The 15767-nt window shown below is 35.7% G+C and overlaps 3 protein-coding genes and 2 non-coding genes across 5 annotated transcripts; 3 read left to right on the forward strand and 2 right to left on the reverse strand.

Moving 5' to 3' along the window:
* Window positions 954-1025, forward strand: TRNAQ-UUG. The gene has a single exon. It is a non-coding gene; the product is annotated as a tRNA-Gln (tRNA).
* Window positions 1930-2001, forward strand: TRNAQ-UUG. The gene has a single exon. It is a non-coding gene; the product is annotated as a tRNA-Gln (tRNA).
* LOC109721973 (TLC domain-containing protein 2) lies at window positions 2894-7587 on the reverse strand. The gene is made up of 3 exons (XM_020249813.1): window positions 7183-7587; window positions 4732-5009; window positions 2894-3740 (listed from the first exon to the last, which is right to left on the reverse strand). The coding sequence occupies exons 1-3, from the start codon at window positions 7454-7456 to the stop codon at window positions 3438-3440; spliced, it is 855 nt and encodes a 284-aa protein (XP_020105402.1). The 5' UTR covers window positions 7457-7587; the 3' UTR covers window positions 2894-3437.
* On the forward strand, window positions 9206-13803 carry LOC109703459 (AUGMIN subunit 7). The gene is made up of 9 exons (XM_020230501.1): window positions 9206-9502; window positions 10217-10302; window positions 10447-10508; window positions 10926-11017; window positions 11457-11582; window positions 12384-12474; window positions 12756-12863; window positions 13040-13138; window positions 13386-13803. Exons 1-9 carry the CDS (start codon window positions 9369-9371, stop codon window positions 13575-13577), a joined length of 990 nt encoding a protein of 329 aa, XP_020086090.1. The 5' UTR covers window positions 9206-9368; the 3' UTR covers window positions 13578-13803.
* On the reverse strand, window positions 14226-15029 carry LOC109717305. Its single transcript, XM_020243024.1, has one exon. It carries the CDS (start codon window positions 14751-14753, stop codon window positions 14511-14513), a length of 243 nt encoding a protein of 80 aa, XP_020098613.1. The 5' UTR covers window positions 14754-15029; the 3' UTR covers window positions 14226-14510.

The following is a 15767-nucleotide window of genomic DNA, read 5'->3' on the forward strand; positions in this document are numbered from 1 at the left end:
TTTAATTTTTTTTTTTTTTTTTTTTTGTCTTTTTAAGTATTTGGTGAGCAAATCAGATGGTATTATTAATAGAGCTAATTATAATATTAACACAATATCAACCGTACCGAGTATAAATGGGAAAAGATAGGTCCAAGCCTTATTATTTCACATTTCAAACTAAGTCCATTTTCTAAAAAAATGATCGAAATAGATAGCATGTTTTTTTAAAAAAAAATAATTACATTAGTTAATTCCAATTACTAGCTACAGAAGATTAGATTTAATAAATTCGATTTACTCCTAGTAAAATGACGATAGCTATGTTAATATCACTTCCTGTGCGAACCTGCAACTAATGGCTTATTATTAAGGACTTTATATTATTATTATAAAGCTACTTTCACTATTAATTTGGTTATTGTTTCCTAAGCAAACTTTAGTAAATTTAAGTCTTTTCTTTGAGGATATCATTTTACAAGTTCATACTAATTTTCAAACTAGTAAATTTACTTTAATATTAATAATATAATATCCAATAATATGAAATTTAATATATTGTTTAAAAAAAAAGGCTAAATTATATAAACCCCCCTGTCAAAACCCGATTTTTCACTTTCCCCCTGTCATTTAAAAACCTACACTTTGCCCCCTTGTAAAATAAAAAATATTCACTTCGCCTCCTACCGTTAATAATCCGTTAAGATTCCGTTTATAAAATATTATTATATATATTTTTTTATGCCAAAAACGCCCTCAGCCTCTCTCCTGTGAATATGATGAGAGGCAAAATAATGAGGGGCAAAATGGTCATTTTATCATCACAGTTCACACCTTACCCTCTGTGAATATTTTTCATTTCACAATGGGGCAAAGTGTAGGTTTTTAAATGACAGTGGGGTAAAGTAAAAAATCAGATTTTGAGGGGGGTGTTCTGTAATTTAATCTTAAAAAAATTTAGACCATAAGTACTTGGTTCCATGGTGTAGTGGTTAGCACTCCAGACTTTGAATCTGGCGACCTGGGTTCGAATCCCGGTGGGACCTTTTTTCTTTTAAATTCTCAAATAATTTGGAGCTAATATTTTATGTTTTGACACACCATGGCAAATGCTTNAATGGGAAAAGATAGGTCCAAGCCTTATTATTTCACATTTCAAACTAAGTCCATTTTCTAAAAAAAATGATCGAAATAGATAGCGTGTTCTTAAAAAAAAAATAATTACATTAGTTAATTCTAATTACTATCTACAGAAGATTAGATTTAATAAATTCGATTTACTCCTAGTAAAATGACAATATCTATGTTAATATCACTTCCCGTGCGAACCTGCAACTAATGGCTTATTATTAAGGACTTTATATTATTATAAAGCTACTTTCACTATTAATTTGGTTATTGTTTCCTAAGCAAAACTTAGTAAATTTAAGTCTTTTCTTTGAGGATATCATTTTACAAGTTCATACTAATTTTCAAACTAGTAAATTTACTTTAATATTAATAATATAATATCCAATAATATGAAATTTAATATATTATTTAAAAAAAATGCTAAATTACATAAAATCCTCCTGTCAAAACCTTATTTTTCACTTCCCCCCGTCATTTAAAAACCTACACTTTGCCTCCTTGTAAAATAAAAAATATTCACTTCGCCCCCTACCGTTAGTAATCCGTTAAGGTTCCGTTTATAAAATATTATTATATATTTTTTTATGCCAAAAACGCCCTCAGCCTTCTCTCCTGTGAATATGGTGAGAGGCAAAATAATGAGGGGCAAAATGGTCATTTTATCATCACAGTTCACACCTTACCCTTTGTGAATATTTTTTATTTCACAATGGGGCAAAGTGTAGGCTTTTAAGCGACAGGGAGGGAAAGTAAAAAATCGGGTTTTGAGGGGGGGTGTTCTGTAATTTAATCTTAAAAAAATTTAGACCATAAGTACTTGGTTCCATGGTGTAGTGGTTAGCACTCCAGACTTTGAATCTGGCGACCTGGGTTCGAATCCCGGTGGGACCTTTTTTCTTTTAAATTCTCAAATAAAATTTTGCATTGAAGTCCACTTGTTGTATCAAAAATTTCAACCTGGGTCAAAGCTTTTCGACTTAGCAATTTGGAGCTAATATTTTATGTTTTGACACACCATGGCAAATGCTTTTTCTCTTCAGTTTCTTCTCCTTTTCATGGCCAAGTTCTTATCATTCTCTCTCATTCATAACTTTATATATGCTTTGGAAACAAAACCCTGATAAATTTATTAATCAAAGTAAATAAAGAAAAAAGTTCTATAAATTTATTACTCTAATAGAAGTGAGCTGGTCTAACAAAGCTTCACTTTCATTAAAAAAATTAGGGTTAATTGCATACAGCTTCCTATAAACATATCGAATAGCAGATATATCTCTATAAAGTTCAACTTTTATTTTTTGTTCCTACAAAACTTCTACCTTTTTCAAATATACCCCTACTAACTGGATCCATTAGTAAATAAATTAAATTGACCTTTTTACCCCTCTTATATTATTGAACAAAATATTTTTTTAGAAAGACATTTCTGCATAATTTTAAAAGTCGGAGCTTTTGGAGCGATATGTTTGGAAGGACAAAAATATCATTTCACTAAACTGCTGTTAAAAGATAAGTAGTGCTATAACGATAACAAATCATAGGAGCAAATATCAATATCACTGGACTTTTGTGAGGATAAAAATAAAAAATTGAACTTTGCTATTCAATATATTTACATGGAGTTGTATGCAATTAACCCGAAAAAAATAAACCCTCAAAGTATCCATTTAAATCAAGCAAACAAGTTTAATTTTCTTAACAAGCTAGGTGTTGCCAACAAAGCCATGTAGTGGAAACTTCGAAACAACACCAGCTTGAATAAACAAAAAAACACAAGTATTCATAAAGCAACTGATACATTTTCCTTGTTCATAATTTAATATACAAACTTACTGTGTTAACAAGAAAAAAAAAAAAAAAAAAATCCAAATACATTGAACAAATTGTGTGTGGTTATCAAGAAGTGCTTTAGTATACTTAGATACACAACATATTGATTGCAGCCTTGCAGGAAAAGTCAATTAGAGAGGCTCAAACAAGACATACCTCTCAACCATCTGTGCTTCAGTATATGAGCAAAGAAGCATCAGGAATACCAAAACAGTAGTTTGCACCAAGGTCCCCAAAGATATTAGAATGTTTCAGTTTGATCCCATACTTTATCGTCGTCACAATAGAGTTCATAGTCTTTGACCACTAGCCATTAAATTCTCAGTTCAATTGGATGGCAATATCCATGTAATTGCCGAATAAGAAATCCAAAAGTTGCTTATGCAGCAATTTGATGAATGAATTTGACCATAAAGGTAAGATTGCATTAAGAAAAATGCAAATATTAAGACCCAATTGCAACAGTTAAACAGGTTGGGAGCCATTGAGGAAAACATTCATTCTTGATTCCTCTGCTGATTCCTCTCCCTCCGATAGGCTTTTAATAAATCGAGGCCTAAGAAAATATTGAGCAAATTCATTCCGGCCATTCCAAACAGAGCCAGTGGGAGCTCGATTCCTCGATCAAACTTATGGGCATCGATGATGAGCTTGTATGTAATAAGGATGTGGCAGAGAAGCCTTGCAATATAGAAGGTGGCCCAGTTGAGTGCCCATTCAACTTTAACCATCCTGCTCTTGGAATCACGAAACCCAGCCATCCGCCGTACTTTTCTTACATGTAAAAATATGGAGTGGAGCTGCAAAGAACAAAAAGAATGCTGAGATTAACATTACATAATATATGTACTTACTAGATGGATTAGTACAAGTATTCCTTCCATCAGTGTGGTTTAAGTGATAACAGGGTCAAACCGAAATGATTGCTTTTCTATTTCTTTCTTTATGAATTGACAAAATCAAATAACAAGAAAGTAGAGCTATAGCTGGACCAAAAAGTATTGTTTCACCTCAATTTGGCTAAATGGTATGGATAATTCTATGTTCATTAACAGCGGACATATACTGTACTCTCTTATTAGAAAATCAGAACAGTCATGGGAACTTTTTGGAAAATAATTGCTCTGAAAATAAAGCTGGTATATCAACTTTTCTAATCTGGTTCCAAACAGAGGGGTTTTCCAGGTTGTATCCTCGCACATAAATATCCTGGTCATAATGCAGCTGCACATTACTCCTTTCTAATTCTGAAACAAATCTCTTCTTTCAAGAAGACGATAACACTATTATGTGGATATGGAAGTTCTCTGCCGGTGTTTATTTCTCAAAAAAAAAAATGCAGAGAATTAAGGTTTACAAGTACAACTTTTCTTGGAGCTTGTGTTCTAGGGCCTAAAAGCACAATTAAGCTTCAGTCACAGCATAGATTCTAGACTTCTTGTTTGCTAAACACTTGGCTTTCCTTTTCGAGCACAGAAGTTGTTTCACAAGTTAGGCCAAATAAGCACACCTCGTTAATACTGTTGTAGATGTGTTGTTGTTGCATGAAGTATTGTTTGGAAAGTGCTTTTAAGAGAAACACAATATTAAATCACCCAACAGCTACTCTAAGCAGTAGAAGCAAAAGCAACAAATTGGAGCTTTTGTTTCTAGAGCTCAAAACCTCATTTGAACGTCCTGCCACAGCAAAAGTGACTTTTTTGTTTACCAAACATTTACTGGATGTTGCTGCGGCCGAAAGCAAAAGCAAAAGCGGCACAAGCACTGATCCCTATAAATGTAATGACCTACCTCGCACACAAGGGAGAGAATGAGGTAGTTGATCGTGACTTTCCGATACAAAGCCAGTGTAAAGCAAACCAGAAGGATCAGGTGATGCACAAGTATGGCAGGAATCCACCCGCTATATAATCGATACCGAATCATGTCCAGTTGGTCATAAGCAAAGTAGCCACAAGAAAAGCATAGAGCTGAATACGCACCAAGCCATGTTCCACCGAACAACTGTTCATGTTCGAACATTTTGCCAAGTCCTCTAATAACCCACTGATTAACCAGAACAAATACAACTGTACCATATATGCCAACAGGCGAAAGTTAGCTATTGTTACAGCCAAGACAGTGTATCATCATGCTTGATATAGAAAGATAACAACAATATAAAGAAACTAAGATTTGTTTATTATGATAAATAATCCATGTACAGTAAGTCAAAACAGTAATCACAAACATTTTAGTTACAGAACATATCAATTTGTCCCTTACTCTACAATGAAATGGGATAATGTAACTTCTCTCTTTTTTGAAATGAACAAATGTTATAGAGATTTTTCTATAAAGCCTAGTCAAGGAGACCTCTTTTCATGATGATTATGCCAACTAAAATATCCTAAATGTGTGACAAGCAAGCAATCTACAATATACCAAACAACCAATAATCAGAAGTGCGATTCTTTGCAGCCAGAACAGGAGTGACAAAAGCTTCAAAATAATAATAAAAATAACGATCAAATCGTACTAAAGACTTAGGAATTTTATCTTTCGGTTGGAAAATAACAACTATGCATGCTCATTCATTGTTGAGAGTATTGGATCACATCCAATCCAATCCTTCTCCCACAATATGTGGTTGGCTTGAGCATAGCACAAATTTAGAAGTCACCATGGATCATGAAACTTAATGTTCTTGATCATATTGGTGGCAATTTAGGCCACGCAACACTCAATTACAAGAGCAATATGCCAAAAACAAAAAAAAACTCAAGTAGACATCGCAAACAATTATTGTTTCAAAGCTTTCACGAGCATAATTTAGGTACTTTTACTCTGCACATTTGCATAAATCATTCGCTTTTCTAGTGTCCCGATTTGCATTGTTGCTTTGTCTATTTGTCTCTTCCTGCTTTTCCCTCATTTCTCAGATAACCAAACTTTTCTTAGCATTTGCATACACCTCTTGTTATAAGCTCTTGTCAAAGAGCAAATTTCTAATAAACAAAAAGTACAGGTCACTTGAAAATATTATCTGAAGGGTTGGATTGCATTTAACAATTCTATCCCAACAGGATTATTTGACCTGACTGGATTTGATAATCCGAACCTCTCGCGACTCTAAATCCAAGTCACTAAACCCTTCTCCCCCAACATCATACTCTCGTCTTTTCCCATCCAATTCAATCAAAGGTGTCACAAATGTCCTAATATATTTCTGTGTATTAAAACAATGAAGCCAGCTTCCCATGTTATTTATCTTTCCTCTTCTTTTCCTCATTCCAAGTTAAACAGAAACCACATCAAACCAAACACCAACAACAAACTTAAGACAATTAAAACAAAAGCCACAATATCGACGAACAAGTCACAAAAGAAATCAAATCTGTGTCTACCGAAGAATCAACAACTCAAATCCAACAATTACATTCCAACACCAATCCACAGGCACATCAATCAGCATAGAAAGCATGCAAAACTACCCTCTTCCTTGTAGAGCATGCTGAACTCGAGACTTTCTGACAAGTCCAAGACATGGATTTAAATTAAATGGGGGAAAAATAAAGGGAATCTAGAAGTCAAGTGGGATTTGAATTGAGAATCTCCTGCTCTGATGTTACATTATCAACCTCTTTTTGTTTCGCGAAAAACTTAAGCTAACGACGTTCCAATAGTGGGTAAATTACACTTTTGGTCCTCACACTATGCGGCGCATGACACTTTGGTCCTCAAACATTAATTTGTAGTAATTTCTAGCTTGAGCTTTCTAAATTGTTGCAATCAATCCCATAACCTAATTTAGTTGGCTAAATGTTGACAAATTGTTAATGTAGTAGTGTTATAGCATCTTAATTACTATCACATCATCAATCACAATACTTCCATATCACTTCTACACCAAAAATTTGTCAACATTTAATTGATTAAACTGGGTTGTTGGACTTGATTACAACAACTCATAAAGTTTGAATTTGAGGATCAAAATGTAATTTACCCTTCAATATTTTATACTAAAAAGAGCCTAGAAACACAGAAACTTCGGCCGATTCCTCACCCGTGCTTTAAAATCTTGCAATTTCCCACATAAACAACAATTTTGTTGCAATCCACCACAAGTAGCTCTGAGACTCTTTTCACACATATTCAAGTAGTTAAGAACCCTAATACAGTGACGTCCCAATACCAATCCACAACACAGAAATTAGCATAGAGAGCATGTTAGAGAGAGAGAGGGGGGGATGATCGTGTGACCTGAGGCGGAGGTGATGATGGAGTGGAGGAGGGAGACGGAGGTGTTGACGAAGAGGGGGTCGCGGGAGAGGGAGAAGCGGATCACCCAATTCGCACCCTGGAAGAAGACGAACCCCGCGGCCACGGCCAAGAGCTCCCTCCTCCCCTCCGCCGCGATCTCGAACGCCACCGCCACCGCCCACAGCAGCAGCGTCGCCGCGAAGAAGAGAGCGCCGTCGCCGCCTCCGCCGACGCCGCCGCCGCTCCCTCCTCCTCCTCCTCCTCGCGGGGGCATCTCCCTCGCCCTCTCTCGCTCTCTCTCTCTCTCTCTATCTCCCTCCCTTTCTCTCTCTATCTCTCTATCTTAGCTTTTTCTTTGTTGCTTCCCAAAGTACGAGCATCGACACGTTAAGAAGTTCTCTCACACTCCATTTGCCACCGAATTTTACGAACTCTTTGGTTAAATATAAAAAAAAAAAGGGAAAACTTCAAATATCCCCCTGTGTTTTCGCTTTTCTCACTTTAGTACCGTGTGGTTTAAAATGTATCAACTTAGTACCATATGGTTTCGTATACTTTCTTACTTTAGTACCCTGTGGTTTAATATTTCGTTAAATTATATACAAAAAAAAACACTTATGGCCAAGTTTTTTTTTTCTTTTCTTTTTTTAGAGAGATAGATAATATGCTATTTGTTTTGTTCATTTTATTAGAAATAAACTTAGTTGGAAATGTGAAGCAATTATACTATGAACTTGGAATCTTAGATACCAACCACCAAATCCTTTACCATTTACGCTAGGATCAGTCAGTGATTTATGATCACGTTAGGTGGTAAAAATTGAGTTTCTTGTACTGTTTGAAGTGTAAGAGTTGAATTCAAATATATCAAACAGCACCAAATTTGAATATGAGTATAATTAGCTGCAATTTTGTTTGCAACTATGTGCAATTAAACAACCCCTTAAAAATTTTAGTAATATTGAGATTAAAAAAAATAATTAAATTTAGGTAAAAATAAAATGTTTATTTAAATAAATCAGTTGGAATTTACTGTGATGATTATATTTTATTTTATCTTCAGTTATATAGTAAAAACAAAGGAGATACAACTAACTGGAAAACGAATATTTTAGAATTATTTATAAAGCATAAATATTAACATATGAATTCTTACCAAATTAGACCATATTCAGACTAAGTAAGAGAAATTCCACTAAATCCTTCTGAGTGAATTTAACTCTCACTAACTCACTGTACTAAAAGAATTAGTATCAAAACTAAGCATCTATTTCTATTTTTTGTTTTTTAGGGTACCGTTTGGTTCGGGTATAAGCAAGAACTAGCTATTACAGGGATAGATACAAATATGGGGATAAGAAAAATAGCGTTTGGATGAAAATTGGGTTGTTCCCGAGGATAAGAAAAATATTAGAAAGTTTTATATAGAAAATGGAGGTGTTGGTGGGGATAACCGAGAACTACTATTCTCGGATAAAAAATTAGCGTTTGGGTATAAAGGGGGGGATAAGGGCCTATCCCTATCCCTATTCCCAAACCAAACGGTGCCTGGCAGGGATACAGCCCATAAACAATTTATTAAATAACGGTAGAGCTTGATTATTATAATATTAAACCGTTTGGGAGGAGAAAATAAAATACATTTCCTCATAAAGAAATGAGAAAAAAAATATCCACTTACATGAGCTCTAATTATTTTAAATTTATTATTTAATCTCTCAAATTTTACCGTCTAATTTTTTAGTTTGTTTGATTTAAGTTGGCCAATGATATTTATCTTTAAAATTTAACCAAATTTTTTATTTTAATAAATTTATAGTTATAAAAATTATATAAAGAATACTCACTTTATCTGTAAAGATAGATAATATATTTAAATTTTAAAATTAAAATATCGTTCACTGAGTCAAATTAAATAAAATTAAAGAATTGGAAATTTTGAAAGATAGTTTAGTAGATTCTAGATTTAAAACGAAACATAGTTCACGTAATCGCCGTTCGTTTTTGCAATTTAATTATTACATTTTTCAAATTTCAATTTGACACCCCCCCAATTTCCTCGCTACTCCCCACCCACAGCGTCCAAACCCCTCCGCCCCCTACTCCGTACAACTACACGAGCTCCACCGCCATCGTCGGAGAGGGGCGGCGCCGCCACCTCCGCCGCCGCCGCCGCCTCGCCGGAGATGGCGTCGAAGCAAATGGAGGAGGTCCAGCGGAAGCTCGCGCTCCTCAACTACCCTCGCGCCAATGCGCCGTCCCAATCCCTCCTCTTTGCTGGGGTTGAGAGATACGCCCTCCTTGAGTGGCTCTTCTTCAGGTTCCGATTCGTGTTTCCCTTCCCAATCGTCACTTTCTTAAGGTTTTGATCTCCTACGATCGGATTGGGATCGAATTGTGACCTCGATCTTCGGTTATGATGGTGTTTGGGGTCGTAGATGGTGAAGTACTGTTGAAATTCGGGTTGTGCCCCAAACCCTTTCGTTCCTAGGGTTTTGATCTCATAATATTGGATTCCGCTTGAGTTGTAGCCTCGATCTGAGGATTTGATAGTGTTTGGGGTCGTAGAAGATCAATTGTTGACATAATTCAAGCTTCCTCCCAAATCCTTTCGTTCTTAGGGTTTTGAGCTCCTACTGTCAGATTCCGATCGAATTGTAGCCTCGATCTTTGGATTTCATAGTGTTTGGGTCCGTAGATGGTGAATGTTTAATATGATTCAGTTTCCTCCCAAATCCTTTCGTTCTTAGGGTTTTTGATTGCGATATTTGTTAGTGTTTGGGGTCATGGATGGTGGAGTTTGATTTAATTCAGTTTCCTAGCAAATTATTTCGTCTTTAGGGTTATGAAGTCTAGAATAGGACTGGGCTCGAATTGTGACCTCGATTTTTGGATATGCTTGTGCTTGGTCATAGATGGCAAAGTTTTCCTATAATACCTAATAATCAATGTAATAGAATTTGAGTTTGATTCCCATTTTTTAAAATCTAAGTTGTTTGAGTAGGAGAGAACTCTAATGATTTGTTTTTGGTAGGCTTCTAGGGGATAGATCACCGTTCACCCAACAAAATTGGCAAGGGGATAGCTTGGATCGTGACGAGGAGAATAATAGAATCCAGCGTAAGCTTTTGTTCCCTTTTTCATTCGCAAGCAGAGTTCCTTAGTAGACATGATGATTCTCAGAAATAGCAATTTGGAAACATGGATGCTTACTTTTTTGTAATTGGTTTGCTGGTGGAATTTTTTCCCCCCTAATTTTAACAGACTTAGCTGAGATAGCAAGCTTCTTGGGAATTACACCTTCAGTTGATACAGAAGCGATCCAGGTGAGTGAATAATTTGTCATGTTGGATACTGTTCCTGTATTTTGATAATATGGTGTGAGATATGTTGTTTTCTGATTTCCTGTTTAACATTGTTTGAGACATGTTACTTGCTAGTTTGCTATATTTCTTTTTTTGGACTCTGCATATTGTTTTTGTTTACATGTAAAACTTTTCTTTCAAAAAATAAAAAATAAAAAAAGAAAAAGGATCGAGTAAAACTTACTTGAATTTACTTGGATTCATATTATACAAGTGTTTTGCCACAATGTAACTGTATTTTTGTTCACTTCATGTCGTTTGGGGGAAAACTGAGTTGTGCACTGGGTGAAGCTTAGTCTTTTGGACCTTTCAATCTCGCAACTTGCTTTTTTCAGCTTAGGGCTGCTCGCATGCTTTAAGGGCTTTTTTTGGTTACAGGGCAGGGGTAGCTATGAAGAACGTGTAGAAATGCTTCATCTCGTTGTTGGTCTTGCGGAAGCAAGTTGCTATGCTGACAACCCAGAATGGAGGTTAGAAGAGGTTCTTTAGCTTAATTACAAGAACTTATGCTTAACTTTGATCTTTATTTAGTTAAAAACATAGAAACGTTTCCTAAACAATATTTTGAAATGGACTTGTAAACTTTAAAAGTTTTGATTTTTGCTTTCTAAGCATACAATATATCTGATTTACCTCTCTCCTTTTAGAGCTTAATGGTATTGTTCGATAACATAATGGATACTTGATGGAACTTTCCATAGCTAATCTGATGGGAACTTTTATTTTACCATCATTTTGGTGAAATTGTGTGAAAAAAAAAATGAAAGATATATAGATAGTAAAATCAACATTTTCTAGTTTAGCTACCCATTTCAAAATATGCTATAGTTCTGGTAAGGACTTTCTTTTTTTTTTACCTTTTCCTTTACTGACATCAAAGATGGTATTTGTTACATAAATCATTGGCAGTGTTGATGAGCAGTTGTCGAAGGATGTACAGTTAGTAGATGCTATTGCTGAGAAGCAAGCTCAAGTCTTTTCAGAAGAGTTCAAGCTCTTTCCTGCTGATGTCCAAATTCAGTCAATTTATCCCTTGTAAGCAATTTTAATTAATCTCTTATATTTCATGATATGGAAGTTTTTATACTCTCTGTTCGCTTGCTTTTTAACTCTAGACCAGCATTCGGCTTTCCTATATAAGCTTTTCTCGTGAATGTCATTCTACGTCAGTTTAATTTCTGAATACTAGTCCTGAACTAATTGATTCTTTTCTGTACTACGTATGCAGGCATTTTATTTCTGGCTTATTTGCAGACATAATTAATTATATTTCCAGACCACATTCCCTTGTTTTCATCTTTAATTTGTACATTGTCCCTTAACCATTTTGAAATGTTAAAATGACGCATCTCTTGTTATGCTACTGTAAAGGTTACAAATAGAGATGATGGTTTCTCTACTTCACTTTGTTTTATTTATTTATTTATTTATTTCCAGTTTCATCCTGTTCTATATAACAATATCATGACTGACATTGCTTTCAGATTTAACAATAATTAAACAGTAGTTTAATCAAACACAACAGTCAAAACATTGTAGAAATAAAAAGTTCTGTATTATTGGCAGAACTTTCTATTATTTTCTGTTTCTCTTGTTTTAATTAGTGTTACTGAAAGTGTCGGTACAACTATAGTACTGCTTATTGCTGTATGTAAGGCTTATTGATTGTAGTAATTACATGTATATTTTGGTCTGCAATATTTTTCAGTATGATCTGAATTTGTAGGCTCTTATGTTTCAAAGTTCCGACTGCTTTGCTGTTATAGATGAAGTTGTTTATGTGCTCCAAAATCTTGTTATTAAAAAGCTATATGCGGTTCCCCTTTTTTTGTGCAGACCTGATATATCCGAACTAGAGGCAAAGCGTTTGGAGTATACAAAGAAAATGTCAAACTTGCAGCAGATGGTTCAGGACCTGGCATCCAAGGTTCACTATATAATCACGTAGCCTCATCATAATTCGCATGCTGCTTGCCCAAAAATATAAGTTGAGAAATATGGAACCTGCTACAAATTAAAATGACTAGTGATACCTGAAAAATTTTCAGTCTAGCTGAAATGAAACCTTTTCACTAGTGATACCTGTAAAATTTTCAGTCTAGCTGAAATGAAACCTTTTCACTGTGTAAATGTCTTCTCGTAGTCATGCTATGGTTCTTTCAATTATTTCTCTCTTGGCCATACTAATTTGTGGCTACTGCTGCGCAGTACGAGTATAATCCTAATGAAGAATATGCCGAAACAGAGCTGAAACTGAGGCAACATTTGGAGTCTTTTCTGGAAACTGTCAGATCCTTCAATTTAATTTATACAAAGGTGAACATCTGGTGCGGATGGCGTGTGTATGAATAACTTGTACTAAGTGTACTAAGCATACCTATTACCTGCAACTTTCTGATTACTTTTTTTTTTCCCTTTCTATTTGTTGTTGCTTCTTTCTGCTTCACGTATTTTGCTTGCAAAAGTATTATAAAAGGAATTTTGATTTATAGGAAATTCGTCCTTGGACACACATGATGGAGGTTCCGCAATTGCATGGCTTTGGTCCTGCTGCTAATCGCTTACTGGAGGAGTACAACACACTCCTAAAGGTACAACTGTTTTCGTAAACTTAAAACTGGTAATTGGATTTCTATATTGAACCATTTCGACAGTAGCATCGTCGCCTGAGGCTCGGTTCTTAATATTTTCACTATTTAGAATTAAAAGATACACAAATTCCACACTCAACATATTTTGATCCTCTTGGTCTCTCTATCTCTCTTCTTGTTAACCATTGTCTATCTTTCTTCATGATTTGTAAATGCATGCTCGATTCACTGGACAAGTGTATTACAGTTTCTAGGAAACTTACGGAGTCTTCGAGATTCATACGCTGCCATGGCTGTCGGATCTCTATCATCGTCGACGGACCAGCGTTCGTCGGTCACTAAGATAATTATGGACTGTGAATCGGCTCTAACATTCTTGAATCAAAGTCTCGCGATCCTCTCAACTTCAGTGGCTCGCGAGCGAGGCGAGGTGATGTAAAATTCACGCTGGCTGATCAGGTCATGAATGATGAAAACTGTATTTAAACAACAGCCTGCTTTTCCATCTTGTTGTATTTGTTACACAGGGTGTTGTTGCAGGGTAATGTGTTTACTGTGAGATTATGAAACTCGAAGAAATATGGCTGTAGAGAAACTCTAATCATTCATCTTCTGCTCTCAAAACCTCATTTTAATGCATCTGTGAAAATTAGTTTGGAATTACAGGGAGTATATGTTATGTTCGATGTTATATAGATCACACTAACTTAGCATTGGCGAGTTCTCGACATGAAACTTATAGTGATAATGCCTCTACCCTATTTTGATTTTGATGATCATTATTAACCAGTTAGATGGCATTGTCATCTGGAATTGTACTGTGAATTGAATACAAAAACAATCTCATCTTGGAAATAGGTTATGTAACATTATTAACATTCAAATCTATATCCCCTTAATCCCTTATGTTTAGAGGCAATAAACCCTCCTTAAACCCTCTTTAATTTATAAAAAACTGAGTCGGGACACAAATGTACAAAACTACACTTTTCCGTTTTTGAATACTTTTTTACTGCACCTACTGTAATTTGAGCTTAAATCCCACGAAATTGATGGCATTTTCCCACAAGAAATTAATCATTATTTATGTCAAAATAAAACACAAACAATTTTTTTTTAAAAAAAATAAAAACAGCTACAAACAACAAATCCATTTCATTTCGATTCCATATGTTCTTCTTCTCTCATTAACATTTTAACAAGAACATCAAAAGCATCATTACCACGCAACCAAGTAACGCAACCGACCCCTCTCTATACACACCAAACTCCGCAGAAACAACATTCCACCTATTTACCTCTCCCCATCCAAAACCCTAACCCTAGCCCTAGTCCTAGCCCTAGCCCTAGCCCACTTACCTCCTCCTCCCGCTCACAGGGCGTTGCCGCAGAAGGGGCAGAAGCGGAACTGGGGATCGACGCCGCGGTCGCAGGCGCGGCAGTAGTAGGCGGGGGCCTCGGAGGGCCAGCGCCACACGGGGACGAAGAAGAGCTTGAGCACCTTCTCCGTCTCGACGAGGTCGGCGACGGCGCCGCAGCGGACGCAGCGCCCCGCCCCCTCCTTGAGCACCCGCCCCACGCTCTGCTCCAACCCCCCCACGAAGAAGAAGAACATCTCCCCAAAAACCCTAATGCCAAATCTCTCTCTCTCTCTCTCTCTCTCTCGATCCTATTTCTTCGAGAAATGGGGAGACGATGTGTTGTGTGTATGTGTATATAACAAATGCGATCGCAAGAAGAAATAGAGGAATCGTATGGAGCCTTCTCGACGCCGCTTTAGCTCCCTCTCGAGAGGCTTCAGCTGTAACGGTCCGTTTGTTTTGGTGTAAACGGAGCGAGAAAACTCCAGCTTTATCATTTTCGTTATCTATTATCTATTAACTTGCATGAATTTTTAATATTTGTTGCCACGTGATAAATTCTTCTTCACCCTCACTAGCATGTGACTCTTCTTCTTTCTCTCACTAAACTTTCAATATACATTTTAACGATTCTACTAACAAAATTTTTAATTAATATATTTAAATGATTCCACTAATAAAACTTTCAATTAATGTATTTGAATGGTTCCATTACTATCTATAATTCTATCGTTTCTATCTACAATTATTCTTCATGACCTTTTCCATTCCCTCCACTATACTTTCAATTAATGCAAATGGTCCCACTACCAAACTTTCAATTAGTATGCTTAAATGGTCTCACTACTACTTACAATCCTAACCTCTCTATCTCCAATTATTCATTATAACATTTTTCCTTTTCTCCATCAAACTTTTAATTTTTTATTTCTAATTTATTCATCAATTCTCTATCTCTCATTTTTTGCTATACATCATCGCCTCCTTTCCCCGCTCTCTCCCTCTCTCTTACTAATGCGCGCCCACTTCTCCTTTCCGTCATGATGTTTGGTGAATATTTCAAGTAAGATATGCAAAAGAATGTTTAATATTTTCTTATTATTAATTACTATTACAATTTTTACCCGCTGCAAAACGCGGGCCCTTCACTAGTTTATTATTTATTTTGGTATAAGTTAAAAATACTACCCGGAGAAGCTTCAGCTATAACGGTTCATTTGTTCTGATACAAGCGGAGGGAGACTCAAGTTTTATTATTTTTGTTATTT

This window comes from Ananas comosus, linkage group 1, assembly GCF_001540865.1.
Source record: "Ananas comosus cultivar F153 linkage group 1, ASM154086v1, whole genome shotgun sequence".
NCBI classification, from domain to species: domain Eukaryota; kingdom Viridiplantae; phylum Streptophyta; class Magnoliopsida; order Poales; family Bromeliaceae; genus Ananas; species Ananas comosus.

Coding starts and splice junctions, on each gene's coding strand:
- LOC109721973 (XM_020249813.1), bottom strand. CDS start 7,456: ATGCCCCCGCGAGGAGGAGGAGGAGGAGGGAGCGGCGGCGGCGTCGGC. Junction 5,010..7,182: donor CATCATCACCTCCGCCTCAG/GTCACACGATCA, acceptor TATATGGTACAG/TTGTATTTGTTCTGGTTAAT. Junction 3,741..4,731: donor TTCTCTCCCTTGTGTGCGAG/GTAGGTCATTAC, acceptor TGTTCTTTGCAG/CTCCACTCCATATTTTTACA.
- LOC109717305 (XM_020243024.1), bottom strand. CDS start 14,753: ATGTTCTTCTTCTTCGTGGGGGGGTTGGAGCAGAGCGTGGGGCGGGTG.
- LOC109703459 (XM_020230501.1), top strand. CDS start 9,369: ATGGCGTCGAAGCAAATGGAGGAGGTCCAGCGGAAGCTCGCGCTCCTC. Junction 12,864..13,039: donor TCAATTTAATTTATACAAAG/GTGAACATCTGG, acceptor TTTGATTTATAG/GAAATTCGTCCTTGGACACA. Junction 13,139..13,385: donor AGTACAACACACTCCTAAAG/GTACAACTGTTT, acceptor AGTGTATTACAG/TTTCTAGGAAACTTACGGAG.